We start from the raw sequence: 17,234 nt of genomic DNA, 5'->3' as shown, positions 1-17,234 counted from the left end.
CAGAGAACTATGCCCCAAACAAGTATTACTGGCCAATTTGAAAGTTTTTATTCAACTCAGTTTGGAAGAGAAAGAAAAACCCTTATTGTGATTAGGAATAACCAAGAGTCGACACGTAGTAGGACCCTTGCTTCTAGATTCCTCAGGGAGCTTGTAATACTTGCCTAATCTTCTAGTCATGAAGGCCAAAGTCATAAATATAATCCATAACGATCTTGGACAGACCAGGACCTCAGTTACAAGTGGTCACACTTGTTTCCTTTTTAAAGCAGACCTCAATGATATTAGGCTTACCTAAGCTGAACTGCATGTTCCACACAAAACTACATGTTTGTCAACTTGGGACAGGATTCCAAGTGAGCACTACTTTGAGACTGAACTTTCCTTGTTATATATCATAGTTATATATAGTTATATATCTATATAGTTATATATATATATTGTTATATATATATAGTTATATATAGTTATGTATATATATTGTTATATGTCATAGTTACATACAGTCAAGTAAGTCTTGCCTCAGCCATCATTTTCATACACAAAGATAACTCACTTTTTTTTTTCATCTGAGCTTATAGCTCTTCTTGTTGGATAATCACATTAAATTCAGGGTTAATTTCACATTAAGAACAAACAACAAATACAGCTAAACTTCAAAATATCAAAATCCTACTACCTACAAGTATATTACATGATTACAAAGAGCCATTAGACATTCAAAACAAAATGTGTCCCAGTGCAGCTACATTCATAGGCAGCAGCACTACAGAAAACTTGCGGTGCTGTGCCTTTGGAACCATAAAAAAAAAAGCATTCAAATAACTGAACAAGTGAAAGCATTAAACAGCATAGCCTTGACTGGCACTAACACAATGTGGTCAGTATCAACATTCTTCCCAGAAAGTATGTATGATTTTAAAATGGTAATAGTTTGGGTAAGAAAAATGAATAACCTCCTTACCCCTGAGGCATCTGACAGGAGAAGCACATACAGAAGGCTTGAATGACAGCACTTAGCCTGTTTGCTGTCATGGAGATAACATCCTGACAATCAGCACAAGCTTCCTGCTTCCCAGCAACATCGTATGTTTTTAACTCGACAGCATCAGTGGACAGCTCTTTCCTTCCCTCAGCTCCTGCAGTGGCAAAAGAAGGCGCAGAAGTAGCATCTTGGTGATCTGGTCCTTTTTGCTTCAATAAAATAGAAGTAATATTGGCAGAGTCCCTTTTGTTTTTCATCAGCTCTGTGGCTATCAGAACAAGCCATTCATCCAGAGAATGCCAGAGCAGTTCCAGCGGCTGCAATAAACACAGGAAAAAACAGACAAAAAGAAACATGCTGACATCAGATAATATTAATAATGTGATAATCCTCTTAAGGAAAATAAATATCATGCACATTTTAAAGCTTTAAATGATCCTTTAGAGGTCATGTTAGAGATAAGAGGCAAATACTCATACAAAATTTTGCACTTGCAGCCAAATAGCACAACGAGAAAAATGCATATAGAAGGAAAATCAAGCAGTAGATGGAAGAAAGAAAAACTCATTTAGAAAGAACTATATCACAAAGTTTGGCTTCACACAGAACACTACTGCCTAACCACTGCAGCCAAGCAGGGAAATGGGAATACACAGGTTGAGTTTCTAGAGTTCTTTAGGAAGAACCTGGTCAAAGGAACTTCCTCTACCAAGAAGATGGAGGAAATCCCAGACAACACCTCACAGATTCAGGTTCACGTCTAGTAAGAATGTGCTTTACGCACAATGTGAGCTCATACAGCTCATTTTGATAGTACCTCAGATCTTTTGTACAGGTCACTAACATCTAACTTTACAAAATAGAAACAAGTATCAGCAGAATCCCTGCTGCTGATAAAATATCAAATTATAAGTCTATACATTTTATTTTACTTTAACAAAGACATGCTTTTTTTACTATCACCTGCTAAAACCCAATATAATTGAAATCCAGTACAATTCGCCCATTACTGCAGGCTGCTACAGAGGAGAAAAAGGGATAAGACCTCACAAGCATTAAAAAATCCACAAGGGCTGTGTTGTCCCTTAATGGTGTCCAAGGGCTTGTTTCACAAGCCCCCAGTGTAGTGACCACAGGGATATGAATCCTACAAGGAGGTAATCGACTCAAACTTCTCAGCATTCCAAAAGTAAGAGTGAACTTCTACATGGATTCCTTTTTCCATATGTTACTGCTGCCTCAAGGTTTTTCATCAGTGAAAAGATGAAAGACTTAGCAAACACTGAGAGTTATGTTCTCATATTCTCAGGCTGCTTTTGAAAATAAAGAGCTGCTCACAGCATCTTTACACTATCTGGAGCACTGTCAGTTGCACCTCATAGCTGGCATGCTCTCAATACACAATAAATTACTTCTCATAAGAGCTCTGAATTAAAAGATTCTGCTGAAATTTACAATTTCAAAACTTACTATGCTTCCATTTTTTCCCAACAGAAGTGTGGGAGTGTGGTGGTTTGACCAGGAAGGAGTGGGAATTTTGGGAAGCTGTGGTCAAACCAATGAAGGTTTTGGGTTTGAGACTGGCACCCGGTGTAGCCAGTGGGGTTTGGACACACCTCCGAGAATACACAGGGGTTAAAAGCAGGGCACTGCCCTTGGCACTCCCTCTTTTTGGACATCGCGGCGAGGAAGTCAGATCTCTCCCCCCGCCCAGCCCGCTGCTGCTGGGCGGGGGAGGGGCGGCCATGCGGTAGGCCCGGGGCCTGGACAGAGGTGGGGGTTGAGGGGCTTTCAAGGATGGAAGGGTGGAGGAGCCCCAAGAGACATCGAGACATCGGGCAGCCAGCCCCCCCCCCTTCCCCAGGAGAGCAGCCAGCCAGGAGGAGAAGGGGGGAGGAAGACTGCCCGGCCGGAGCGGCAGCGTGTGGGCAGCGTGCGTGGGAGTCGCTCCGGGACCGACAGAGACTGAAAACTTTTAACCCTTTCTTGCATGATTGGGGCCTTGCAAAAATGCTAATCCTCCTCGAAGCTGAATAAGAAGGGAGATAGGAGATGAGATGAGATAAGGCCCTGGCCCGAAGAATGTGGAGATGATTGGATGGGGAGAGATGATTTGGAGTGGCCTTTTGGCTGGACTTTTTCTTGTAGCCATGGACTCAGTTGTTCCTGTGACACAGACTGCATTTAGGGGGAGGCAGTGCCTCAAAACCAGGAGGGTTCATTCGTGAGGACCCCCCGGCCCCAGGGGGTTGGAAAAATATGGGGGGGACAGATGTCCCAAAAGCAGAGACTGTGCCTTTTTGGAGTGAGACAAGGCATCCTTGAAAGACAACCCTAAAAGCAGCTCTGGCCATGTCTCAGTGGTGAGAGCACTGGGCATGGAAGGAACATGTCACAAGCGGCAAAAGGACTTTTTTTTCCGGGCGGTGCCGAAGTGACAAGGAAGCATCCGAGGTTTCAGTGTGTTTCCAGGAGAAGCCTATGGAACAAGAAGGACTCCTTTCCTCTTCATGAACTGCAGTTTGAGTATACTAAAGTGTCGTGCCGGGCTGGGCAGTTGGTGTTTTTGAGAGAATGTATTGGATTGAGAAAGTCAGGGAGTGGGGAGGAGGAAAGTGGTTTTGTAAGGTTTTCAATTCTTTTCTTCTTTTTCCTTATGGTCTTTCCCTATTTTCCTGTAGTTTAAGTAATAAAGTGTCCTTTATGTTTAAGTTGGAGCCTGTTTTGCTTATTCCTGGTCACATCTCACAGCAGACACCAGGGTGAGGCATTTTCATGGGGGGCACTGGCTCTGTGCCAGGCTCAAACCATGACAGGGGGGAAGCCAGCCTGATCTCTAACACTGGTAGGCTTTGCTCAATCCTTTGTACGTGACTCACTTAATGCTTGTGCTCCAAGTGACCACACATTTCTCTGGATGGTGATCTGAGTATCTGCAGCACAGGCAGCATTTTCTACATAAATATCTGCCATACAGGATCAGGTTATCCTCCTCCCAGGACCCATCTGGCAGACTGTTACCACAAAACATAATGTAAAGAAATTTTCTAATGGAAAATAGATTAATTGAATACACAAGATAGTTAAAATGCAGATGTATTCTCAACCTACAACTCAGGAGAAACTAGGTAGTTATTTACTAGAATACTAAAATCTACTTTTTTCCCTCAAACTTGTCAATGTTTAGCTTGCCAGACACCATATTCCCCCAATATCTTGAGTTTCATCTTTTATTTCCGACAGATTTAGCATACCTTTCAGAACTTCTCCACCCAATTTGTTTTACCAAAGCTAGTTCTTCACAGCTTCTTATCATAAACTCATTTAAAAGTCTAGTCAAGCATGGCAGCTTTAACGTTTAATTTTCTTTCTTTCAAGTCCAACTTCAGGATACAAAACACTTCTAAACATTGCCCATCATCTCTATATCCATGACTGTCAGCATTTTATGCTGTCATCCATGACCAGACCTTTTCAGGTGGCATATGGACATATTCAATCAAACCACTAGCAATGTTTTTTTTCAAACTACTAGTCAGCCTTCTTCTGTTAATTCTTACCATGAACCTCACATTAAACAAAGACCTCCACTTAAACTTCAGTTGTCATATTTCACAGTGCAGAAAAGTTTCTCTAGAATTATACAGCTGAGTCTGATGGAGTACCAAGCTTTTACAGCTGCACATCTTACCTCCCAAATGTAAGAATTTACCTATGCAATGCCTTCCTCTTTACCCATCTAGAAAGCAAGACCAGTAACCAAATCCATATTCAAACTGCAACACTGAAGCAAAATCTTTTGGCAGATGTCAGATAGCTTTTTAAGACACAGGGTGCAGGAGATCACTAATCCATGAAGTGACTTTGTCACAGCAGAGAAGTTACCTCAAATCTAGAAAAGAACAGTATCTGAAACAAGGAAAAAACATTAAGCACTTCCCAACCTTGTTCAATTACAGAGAAATTTTGCAGCAAGTTTCCCTAATGTGACCACACTGAACAGCAACTGGAAGAGCAAACCATGGAAAAGTAACAAGTGTAAACCTGGTAAAAATTCCTACTCAAAGTTTCTCACTGGGAAGATCTCATTTGAATTAGCAGCCTGTTTCAAGCTTGGGAGATAAAATGCAATGCTTCTTTTGTACCTTTCAGGATCAGTACAAGAATGTGTTATCATTGGCTAGTGCTTCCACTTTAAAATATCTGGATATGCTGAATCACATACACGGAATTCCATGAAAGCACAGATAGCCTTATGATTCTCTTTCAATTCTCTTTCAATCCAATTCACTCAGCACTGTATCTAATCTCCCACTATCCAGTCTACTGTAAATTCATGGAAGAACAGACAAAACCAACCACAACTGTAGATAAAGTTAGCAATGCCAGACTTGTGTGCAAACAATAAGTTCTCATCAACACTTTTATATTTCTGAGTTTGAAATTTAAATCAATCTTTAAAATACCATGGACACCTGCAGTGACTCTACTGCAGGGTTGCCTTACTCATAAAACTTCTAAATAAATTACAATAATTGCAATAATAATTCTTAAAACATCCTGAAATTTTTGTTTTGTTAGGTAATGGAACAGTAGTACACATTTTGCTTATTTATTAAAAACATACACGTTGTTTTCACACAAGTGTGAAAGAATTACTAATATTTTCTGGGACAAGTGTGGCAGTTGTTTAATATAAGTCCACTGCACAAGACTTAAATGCACAGTAATTTAAAAAAAATTCTTTCCTCATATAAAATCGTTTGGGCATGCAGATAAGTGATTTTACTGATATACCACTTTCTTTGCAAATTGCAGTTGAATGTTTTTGTTTATTTCATACTGACTTCTGAAATTAAGTAGAGTCAAAAAGCAGGAAACCCTTTTTTCTTTTTGGGCTTGGTAGCAGAATATCTTACTGGAGACAGTTCTTGTATGAAGTGGTTTAACATCTGCTTGTTATTTAATCTGGTATACTTGGAGCAATTGTCATGAAAACTGTTAGAAAGTGCTGCCTCTAATAAAATAATTCTTTTGATTTGGGTACAGCTTTGTTTTTTCAAAAACAGATACTGTGTTGCTTTTTAAAAACAGAATTCTGGTTAAACCCACATTATTGCCCTATTTTGATGAACAATTCCAAAGGACAATTATTACACTGCACACTCTACAATGCATTACATTTTGTACAGACTCAAAATGTACAGACTCATTACATTTAGTTCAGACTCAAGCACTAGTTTTATATTCACTATATATATAAATTTGTTCTTAAAACTATTGTGCTAGCAGAAGAACAAACATTTGTGCTTGCATGTTTTTTGTTTTTAACAGTCTACTGCTTTTCTTCTTTCCAAGAGAAGAAATTTAAACAAAAACTCAGATACTTCTCTAAAGAAACAGGAATTAAGAGTTTCACCTTCCACAATCTTATCAAAATACTTCTGTCTTAAAACCCCTTAGAAGTAACCTGATGTACATATATCATCAAATAATTGCAGTAATTTCAAAATACTGTTTTCACAACACAGTGGAAGAAATGTAAAAGAAAGAAAAATCCTCAATTACTGGCATCTAAATCTCTTGGTATGAGCTGTGCTATGTAAGAGTATGGAGTAAGATGGGAGAAGAAAAATTACCCTGCAGTTCCTTTTTATTAGGTGCTGTGAAAAATATGGCAGTTGTATATCCAATGAAGACTGAGTGGCACACAGGAAACTGGGGCATCTTTACCAAAAAGATCTTTGACTTTCTACAGAGAAATTCCTTAACAAACAAACATAAAAATACCAAACACCTTCAGGAAGTAAACCTCTAAATGGCAACTACCTAAAGCATGTGTTTGAAAGCAGCTATAAATCAGCAACCTTGCAAGGGCAGTAGTGAGCTGATATGTTTCAAAGCACGTAGTAAGAAAAATCAACAACAACTTGGGAAAAGATTTCATGATCACAGTGAGAACCACAAACAGATCAAGAATTCAATTGTTTCCAATTGTCTTGTGAAGCTGGATAAAGCTTACTGATCAGTAATCCATCTGCGTATCTCCAACTATCATTTTGAAATTACATTAATATAATCTATTATATTAATATCACTATATTTTGATATTACTATAGTCTTAACAGAAATAAAAACAAAATTTACCAAGGTCACCTGGGTAGATAAACACCTAATAAACAATCGATTAAATAAGAAATCAACAGAAATCATAACGTGAGATGTGCATCAGTGGCTAAATTAATTAATTAATTCAGTGGGAAAAAAATACAGGAGAAGGAGAGAGGGAAGTTTAACTTAAAAACGGAACATCAACCAAACTTACTTCCTGTTCATGAGATGTCTGATTAATGAATGCATGCTTTGTGAAATTCATCTCTTTAATGTCTATCTTCCTAACAACATCATATACTTTTCTGACCTTGAACACCTGACTTCTTGGAGTTTTATTTCCATTGTAGCCCATGTCATTTCCATTACTGGGAGAGGATGGGCCAATGCGAAAGACATGGCAAAATATCCTCACGATCCTTAAGAGACTCTTCATTTGAGCTTCATAATTACTTGACAAGCTGGGGAAAAAAAATTGAATGTTTAAGTTTCTTTTCCTAGATGAAACAATTTAGTTTAATAAGGAGCAAGCAATGTAATGGTAGGGTCTGATACATATGCTGAAAAAAAACCCTAAGCTTCAAACACTAGAAAATTTTAACTTTCATTTCCTGCACCAGCCCCAGAAGTCAAATATAAGCATTATGATTTTAGTAACACGTAGAGGTAACTTTAACTAGAAGTAAGAACAGCAAATTCCAGATCTTTCAAAATACTTCCTTTTTTTTTTTAATACACTTCTTATGAATCCCTGGGAGGAAATCCAACTTCCTGAGCAACTCAGTGCATGAAGCAATTTGGGATATCCAGATGAAAATGTTTCTCAACCCAGAAAAGAAAGCATCCAACAGTAAAAGCATACTGACTGATCAGATAAGCTGCCACAGCCCATCCTCACCAGCTATTATTCTAGATGCCCATAAACTACCTCAACCAGACAAGGGATCAGGATGGAAAGGATGCCACTTTTCTACTCAAGAAAAATGTAATCTAAAAGACTAAAAAAAACCCCACTACTATGTTATTTATTTATCCAACAAATATACTAAAAGTTTTATGTCTCCTTAATTGAACTGGCAAACACTGAACTCTGTACCAAAACAGTGCAAAATATGAGATATCCATTACTTTATGCACAAGCAGAACATTCTCCACCAAACTCAACTAGGTTTTCTTCCTTAAACCCCAAGTAGTAAGAATTTTTCTGCCTTGAATGCATAACAAACTACAAGAAACTAATCTTTTTTCTATCAAAGCCTACTAACTTATAATAGAAGTCAGCACACACTCAATTCTATCCTTAAAGTACTTGCAACTTAAAAGCATGCTTAGACAGATCAGTAAACACCATAAAATTGACATCTTATAGGGTGCTGTAAACATCTCTTGCCATTAACAATCTGTTAATACACAAATCTGAACCAGAGTTAGTTGTAATAGCTAGCATAGCTTTATTATGATCTCATTCACCCAATGTCATCAACAAAATACCAATTAATGACTGAGTTAACTTTTAAAAGAAATGTACTAAGAATTTTACCAAACTCTCATACAAAGTACAACTTTCTTGTGACAATTTATACTTTAACCAGGTAAATTTTCAGTAAATCAATATAAGAAAGGAACAGAGAGAACAAACAGTGCTACAGCAGGAATATAAAGTTTTTAACCAGGTAAAGAAAATCCCCTGACTGGCAGTCTACAATTGTGTAACCAGAAGCTCTCATCACAGCTAAAAGCTAGCATTTGTAAAATCTTTGCTTATATACCAAAAGAATCTATGAATACAAGAAGTTAATTATTGAAAAGAGAAAAAAATAAAAACTTTTAACATTTCAACTGAGGTTTATCATGTTTTAGAAGTGGTATTTTCCTGGTGAAATTTCCTGGTCTCCAGGATAAGGACCCACATATGTAGAAAAAAACCTTGGAGGGCTTTTAATAGTTTACTGAAACTTTTACTGGCATGTTTGTAAACATTTATCTAGGCCTAACCTGCACCAGCAGGACCAAATCATGTCACATGTCAATTATTTTCTTGGATAAAGGGAATACTTGGTGAAGATAATGTTAAGTGAAACAGGGTCTTTGCTTGTACTCAAGGCGAAAGTCTTCAGGCAAAAATTCAGTGGCACTCCTGTATACTTGCTAGAAGCATTACAAGAGACAATTTTAGATAATTTTGAACTAAACAATACACAAATCCAAAAGCAACTGGTTGTGGGTTAGTACCCAGGAAACAAATAGAGATTATATCAAGTTCAGCCATGCAAGAATATCACTATTGGAGATTTCCATGTACAAAGTACATTTTACACATTTGTTGGAAGAAGGAGAAAGAGGAAAGAGGCCCAAGCTCAGAGTATTCACCAAGTACTACTTAATCTCCATTGTTTATCTCTCAGTTTATAACAACTGAGAAATATTTCTTGAAGTAATAATTCACTACTTCTCCCAGGAAACCAAACGTTGGGAGTGGCGTGTCGTGGGTGTCTCGGACTTTTCGTTGACCTTCTCGAGATGGTGGGGAAGTGGAGGACCCCGGTGGGCGTAAGTGAACTGCCTGCATGGAATACCGACGTCATGGCGGCCCCGACGGATTTTTCTGTGGCGTTTGAAGCGTATCCGATACATGCTGTGGGCTCAGCGACGCCGCGGGCGGGCGTATTTCTGCGGGTTTGTGACAGGCATCTGGGTAAACCTTCCCTCTGTGCGCCGGGGTCCTCTCATGCCCGCTCTCCCGCCCTCAGCGAGCCGAGGATGGCCGAAAAATCCCGATTTGAACCGAAGAGCCGAGTGTAGCCGAAAACAGCCGAGTTTACCCGAAGAGCCGAGTGTAGCCGAAAACAGCAGAGTTTGCACCAAGAGCCGATGATAGCCGACTGGAATCGATAGCCCGGGGTAGCCGACACTGGCCGCATTTAGACAATGCGCCGAATGTGACCGAGTTTAGCCCAAGCGTGCCGAGTTCGGCCGAAGAGCCGAACCAAGCCGAATTCATCCGAGTTTCATTAAACAGAACCGAACGACGCCGCAGCGCTCTCCCTGCAGGTCTCCGGGGCACACGGCAGGGGGCGCTGTGCCTGCAGTGCGCCGGGACAGACGGCAGGGAGCGCTGGGGCTGCAGTTCGCCGACACACACGGCAGGGGGCGTTGTATAAAGTAAGTATAAAATATCAACTATCTATAAGAAGAAATAAAAGCTCTATGTCATGTGCAGCAGTAGAAAATTTCAGGCTCCCAGAATATAAATAGTTTTCTTTACATCATTTTCGTTTTGCAGGTTTTTTTTACTCCCAGGTAGCCTGAAAATTTCTACTGCTGCTTTTTTATTCTTAAGCTAGAAAGGAAAACCAAGATCAGAAATAGAAGAAAAGGAAAGGAAAAGGGAAGGAAAGGAAAGGAATCAGGACCACCAGAGGGAAGGGAAGGGGTGAAAAGCAGAGTGAAAAAGGAAAAAAGAGTTGGAGCGAAAAAGAGAGGGCATTCGGGAGGAGCGTTGCTGCCTCAGGTTCTTCCCCGCCAAGGGGCGAAGGACCCGTTTGATGCCCGGGAGGGACTGCAGCTCCCGGTGGCGGAGGACGGAGCAGTGGCTGTCAGCCCAAGACTACAACTCCCGGCACGCACTGCTGCCGGCGAGGCGTGTGACGCAACGGCTGACGCGGCGCATGAGTGGCTGGCGTGCCAGGCGGCCGCGCGGGGCTGTGCGCGGGCAGCTCCCGGCCCCTGTGCCGCGCGGGACGGCGCCGCGGCAGCGACGCTGGAGGGGCGAAGCCTCCGTCTGGCCGCCCGCACGGAGCTGAGCAGCGCGGAAGGAGCGTCGGCCCGGTTCTTCGGCCTTACTCAGCGGTAGCGATGGCGGAGGGCGAGGCGGTGCTTTGCTGCCGCGGGCCGGGAGCTGCAGGAGCCGCCCCGGGCGAGCGGCGCCGGGCGCTCCCGCGGTCCCGGTGGGGCGGCTGCCCTCGGACTGGCGGAGGCGCAGCAGCCCCCGAGCTGCAGCCGTCTCCCTCGGGCTGCTGCCGGTGCTGCGGGCGGAGGCGGCTCCGCCGCGTGTTGGGCGTTGCGAGCAGAGAGCGCTGCGATATCGCCGGAATGACTGGGCTGCTGCCTGCGCTAGTGCTCGAGGCTCTTTCTGCCATGCAAACGGATGGAGTGGCGCTGAGCGGTAAACCCAGAGATGGCCGGGAGAATGCCCAGCGCAGGGAGCAGGCGGGCTGTATCCTTCCGATGGCACAGGTGCGATCTGCAAACTCATCCCCTTCTGCCCCTGCCCTCCCGAGCCCCAGGGAAAGTGCTTTCCAGCATTGTCGGGCTTCTGAAAGACAAAACTTGTGATTTGACACTAGCATCCAGAAAAGGTTTCTGTCTAGATTAGCAAATGCCTAAATTGTTCTTGGTTACATCCCATGACCGGTTTTAGGCCATATTGCTTTTAGGATTTTCTTGTACAAAGGTGAGAAAATAGGCAGGTCTGATAGTGGTTTCTACTTCACGTTCCATGAGATTCTTTTATCCAAGCACTTGTTTTAAAATTGTACTGTAGGCGTTTATGGTTCACTTTTTTTTTCTTTGCAGCACCCGTGACTTTTTTTTTTCTCTAAATCGGGAGTAAATATAGCTGAGTAAAATGACCTTGGTTTTCTTCTTTCTTTTTCAACTGAGTTGTTTTTATTAAAAATCCTATTTGAATATGTAGAAAAAGTGGGTATGTCCTGTAATATATCCTAGCTTTTCTTGTTTACAGGGTACTCAGGAAATATGTCTCCCTTAGAGTCCCACAGAAACGTTCTCAGTGCGATCTCTGTCAAGGTATGCATTTACAAATAAGTGATCCCTTTAGATATTTGACTGTGTACCTTTTCCTGTAATTCAGAGCTTGCGTTCCGTGGCTTTTATGATAAACCTATAAAACATGTAAAAATGGTTTTGCACATCTTAATCGTTGCAGGCAGCACTAAGTGGATTTAGAGCCTGTTCTTGACCAGACAAAGGGAAAAAGTGTGACTTTGATGCTGAACTTGTCATTTTTCATTGGACTTGTCTTTAATTATTCAGGAATAGAGAGAACTAGAAAAAGAGAGAAATAGAATTGGTTATTGAGCACTCCTCAAATGCTCACCGTGATTCAGTGCAGAGCCGAAGTGAAGGGTGATGGAACAGAGCTCTGTGCTTTAGAAGGAAATAAATTTAAACCTGACCTCCACGCAGTGTCTCACTAACTTCTGTTGTTTTAAAATACCAAATACGTTTAGGAAGTGTTGGAAGTTAGTATTTTGGGAAAGAAATGGCAGTTCCACAGAACATTGCATTTAACAGAGGCTCTCGGAACGATTCATGTTGTAACTGCTGTCACTGCAATCGGTTGGTGGTTCAGCCTTGAAATGTGCACTTGCCCTTCTATAAAGCACTGTTTTGTTTGCCTTTCAGTGCTATGAGTCTTGATAAATTGGAGAAGAGCCCAAGAGAAATTTTTCCTCCCTTGATATAAAAGGTAGGAAGTGACTTTTTTTGGTTTGGTTCCTTTTCTTTGTTATTTTCTGGAAATAAAAGTAATTAAGTATAGGTACGACTGGTTTGTTTCTTCCAGTAGCAGGTGATAATAATAGTAGTAGTAATAGTAAAAATAATAATAGAAATAATAATAATAGTAACGTAATAGTACTTAAACTGTCTTTATCCATTGAACTGGCCATTTCAAATCAAAACTTGTAAACACAAATCAAACCATCATCCTTGTAGAATCTTTCACAGCAGTGGGCTAAAGATCCTGGTTTTGTTGACAGGATTTATCGGTTCTGGAAGAACAAGAGGGAAGTGCAAGCCTAACTACTTCTAGCTCACAGACCCGTGCAGTGAATACAGCTTTGTATTTCGATGGGCTTGTGATGACTTTGAAATTGATTGCTCATTACAGTAAAAAAAAAAAAAAATGTTTTTTTGAACGTGACAGCAGAAATAACTTTCAGTACCAACTTAATAATAATAGATCACCAATTTAAGTTAAAAATTCATGCTATACTATCAAAATTTAAAGGTAAAATATTATGTATTAGGTGATGGTATAAAGTGTATGTTCTAATGTGTAGGATGTATGCAAAGATACATACATACCTGAAAGTCCTTAGAGGAAACAAATTTTTATGTCTGCTGTTTGACTGTTTATCATACAATATTTGGTTTTATTTCCCAGGGATCGGTGAATTTTAACTTTGGAGTCCTCTATGCTAAGGATGCTCGGCTTACAGATGATGAAATGTTCAGTAATGGTGAGTTTTTCACCTTCTCTTTAGTTGCTATGCTGATCTGAATAAGAAAAAAAACAAAAGCAAGAGAAAAAAAAAGGATGGTTTATTATTTTTTACGCTGTTATGTTTGTTTCCTCAGTATTTGCTGCAGCTCTGCTTACCCAAACTTTGGGTTCCTTCTGTCCCACTGGGAGTTGCCCGATTTGGTTGCATCTGGTGAAATTCACCCTGAGACCGTGGAGAACCAGCTCAAACTATGTGAGAGCCATTTGCAGTTCTCTCCAGACACCTGGAGAATGGGTGATGCTTCTGAGGATCTGGCAAGTGTACTTCTATCAAAACTCAGTCTGTGAAATTTCTGGGGAAAACCCTTCTGTGTACCGAAGGGTTCAAACTCTGGTGAGGATCCAGTTATCAGGTGCTCACCTGGATGGTTCCAGCTCTTAAAGCGAACACTTGTACTCTTGCCCTGTAGTTTATATCAATTGTATTTTTGTTATTTTGCAAGATTTTACGGCTTTGCAAAATATTGTGCATTTGACTCTTTGGAACCTGTCAGATCGTTCTTTGGTGCAGCACCACCTCATGGGACACTTGGCTGCTGTCCTGAAGGGGTTGGTCGTAAATCCTGGAGGGTTTATAAGTCTTCTGTCCCCAGGGAGGTATCGTGCTTTGTTTGCTTTTGTTCTGTTTGTTAGGCGCTGCTTCTCATTGGAAGTATGAATTTCAAACTACCCTGTTCTTTTTTTAACTGTTTTCCTGGTTCTCTCCCTACGGCAGGGAAAGACTCTCGTGTCCTTGTCGTCAGGCTCGGTGCTGTCCAAAAAGATACAGAGACTAAAACAATCATAAGAAGCAAAATATGACTGCAGGGAAAACAAGCTGGAGAGAACAAAAGGTGATATTGTTATCCTTACCCTCTATTAGAAACATCCACTGTGCTTTGATGCTGGTAGCTGCCAGGGGCTTGTTAGCTCTTTGTAGGCAGATGTGGGTGTTCACTTGTAGGTTTTTTCTCTGGACAAGTCAATTCAATCTTTGCTAAGCTTATATTTGCAGATTACTCTCTAGCACAGTCCAGCATGACATTTTTGAATGTTGTAAAAATACCATGTTACTTGGAAATTGCTAATGATGAGAAGCCTTAGGGAAAAAGAAGATTTCAGGGTTGGAAGATGTGAGAAGAATTTTGTGGGGATGTGAGACTGAAATAAAGTGCACTTGAAGCTGGACTGGCACGCTGGCAGATCCCCTATTAAAGAGTAGTGCTTAAATTAGCCTGGGGGTTGCCCATTGTTTCTGTAGAAATCAATGTTTCCTGGTCTTCAGAAGTAAGCTGCTTTGAAAAGCTGGAAGGTGCAGTATACTGACAATCCTCGTGCTTTGGATTAAAAGCAGATTGCAGAAGGGTGATAGGCTTTTGTCTTTTCCTAGACGTCGATGTAATCCTATCGAGGAGTTTTTAATTCTGTGTTGCCATGTCATCCCTCAGAGCCCTGTCGTACTAATCGTCATACAGATACAAAACAAAACATCAGACCCTGTCCCAGCCACTTAGAGCCCAGAACACGATTTCCTCAGGCTGCCATTTGTGCGCCATCGGTACTCACCACGGAAGCGAGCCGGGGATGTTGCAGCTGTTGGGAACAAACCGCTTCTCGTCACACAGAAATGGAATTCGGACGACGCCTCGGCCAGCCCCTCTCTGCCGTCGTCTCCTGAATCTGCAGCAGAGCAGTTCCAGTCCGTCCGGGTACGTGTAATCCAGCTCCTGACGATCTGAGCACACGGAGCAGCGCTCAGCTGCTGTGGGGGCTCAGGGAAGGCAGAGTGTGCATTGTCATCTTCCTGAACCTACAGACCAATCAAAGTGAGAAGCCACAGGGTGGAAATCAGTCGCATATATGCTAAATAAAACTTGCAGATTTTTTTAAGAATTGTTTCTGCTTGTTCTTTGTTGTGCTTCAGCACTTACAAAACCTCCCTTTAAAATCAGTTCAATTCATCAGTTGAACCTTTGTTTGCAGACCCTCACTGAGCAGAATTTGTTGCAGACTCAGTGCACGCTGCACTGGAGTGTGAGGAGCTCAGTGCACTGCCGGGAGTGTGAGGAGCTCATGTGTGCTACTTTTTGCTTTAGGACGCTCTAAGGTATTTATTCCTTTTGGGATACATGATGAGAATTCCCAAGAGAGGTAGTTATAAGATATGATATTGGGAAAAAGCCTGTGTGGTTGGAATGTTGTTGCTGTCAAAAGTTAATTTTTCCTTCTTTCTTAGCCAGTAGTTAGCTTTTTGCTTTATTTTTGTGGCATCAGTATTTTATTGTTTAAAAAATTGCTTCAAAATAACTTCAGTGGTCGACCAGCAGTACCTAATTCAGATTTGCCTATTTGCTTGTAGCTAAAATGTTCACACCTTGTTTATCCTTCTATTTAAGAAACTGCTGCCCAGCCAACTAATAACTGAATATCTATCTGTCTAGGACATGGGGACAGGATTTAGGTAATGTCTTTTTTCCAGAAAAAAGTTCCAGTGTAGTTTCTAAACAGAGGAAAAGAGCGTGAAAACTCGGGGCTCTGATGCCATTTGGGCACCCCAAGGTCCCCAGGAGAGGGAGCCCCACTGGGGTGCAGGAGCAGGTGTGTTCTCATGTAATATAGAACAAATTATAAATATAAATAGAAAAATTATAAATGTAAATTATTTTTTAAATAGTTAAATAAAGCGGGGGTTTATTTGTCAATAGGCAGTGTTTTGATTATCCAAATTATAAGTACAAATCATATAAAGGTAGAAATCTAAGTATAGAAATATGTCATAAATACATATAAAGTTTAAAAACAGAAGAAAAAATTAGTTGTAGCAGTAGATATGATACATAATACGAATAATAATAATTTAAATACATTTCTAGAATTTTAAATATATTAGATCTAATTATTAATATAATGCATCAAAAGAAACTATAAATATGAATGTGAATATTATTATAGAAAGTATAAAAATATTTCAATCTCGTTTAAAAGAAGGTGGATTTTTGTATTTATTTGGTTAGCGACGAGGTTTTTATTTGGAATAATAGAAGTATTATAGAAGTATAAATCTAAATATAGAAATATACAATCTATAGAGAAAGATATTTGTAAAAACACGAGCGAACGACGCCTCCTTCGGCCGAATGGAACGAGCTCAGCCGAAGCAAGGCGGGACCGGCCGAACCTGACGGCCTCGAGCGAACCGAGGCCAGGCTTGCGAGGCTGCCTGAACGGAGCCGAGCTCAGGCGAACCGAGCCCGCTGCTCTCGTGCGCGCTAATTAGCGCGAGTGCGGTCACCGCCTAATGAGCCCCTGTGCCGCCCCGCGCTCCCGGTCGTGTCCGTGCGATGGGCGGGCCGCCCGCGGGACGCGGCAGCAGGAGAGCCCCGAGCCGGGCGAGTTTAACGTGAGGCGGCGCCGCTTGCCCGCCCTCAGGGAGTCGAGCCGAGCCGAGGCGCGCCGAACACACAGACAGCGGCTCCGAGTTCGGCCGAAGCGAGCCGAGGCGCGCCGAAGAGGCGAATGCAGCCGAATGCGGCCGAAGAGAGCCGAGTTTAGCCGATAACAGCCGAATTTAGCCACAGAGCCGATTCGAGCCGAGTGGCTCCGGAGCGAGCCGAGCTCCGCCGAGCGCAGCATCCCGGGCCGGGCGAGGCGCCGGGCCGGGCTCGGGGTGCAGCCGGGGCTCTGTGAGGCTTCCCCGCCTGTCCCTCTCTCTACCCCTCCTTCCTTCTCAACGTATTCGCCTTCTCTCGCTCCCTTTCCCCCATTCCCTCTCCCCCCACAAGCCCGGCTCCTACCTGTCCTGTCCCTAGCCCGCTACTCCCTTTTGTTCCCCCTGTCTCCGTCCTCTGT

General features: G+C 41.9%; 1 protein-coding gene and 1 long non-coding RNA gene across 2 annotated transcripts in view; one reads left to right on the top strand and one right to left on the bottom strand.

Annotated features, from left to right (window-relative positions):
- Positions 1-9,681, bottom strand: part of LOC141730207 (E3 ubiquitin-protein ligase HACE1-like) — a 30,548-nt gene extending 20,867 nt beyond the window's left edge. Inside the window, 3 exon segments of the mRNA XM_074547637.1 lie at positions 965-1,302; positions 7,407-7,593; positions 9,677-9,681. Of these exon segments, the coding sequence (XP_074403738.1) occupies positions 965-1,302; positions 7,407-7,593; positions 9,677-9,681 (530 nt within the window).
- A 1,028-nt stretch (positions 9,682-10,709) lies between these two features.
- LOC141730084 (uncharacterized) lies at positions 10,710-13,659 on the top strand. Its single transcript, XR_012581538.1, has 5 exons — positions 10,710-11,332; positions 11,841-11,905; positions 12,524-12,587; positions 13,287-13,362; positions 13,481-13,659. It is a non-coding gene; the product is annotated as an uncharacterized LOC141730084 (long non-coding RNA).
- The last annotated feature ends 3,575 nt before the right edge of the window (positions 13,660-17,234 follow it).

Source organism: Zonotrichia albicollis, chromosome 9 (genome assembly GCF_047830755.1).
Source record: "Zonotrichia albicollis isolate bZonAlb1 chromosome 9, bZonAlb1.hap1, whole genome shotgun sequence".
In the NCBI taxonomy this organism is placed as follows: Eukaryota; Metazoa; Chordata; class Aves; order Passeriformes; family Passerellidae; genus Zonotrichia; species Zonotrichia albicollis.
The sequence above is the reverse complement of the archived record's forward strand: the minus strand, read 5'-3'. Positions and strand labels throughout refer to the sequence as shown.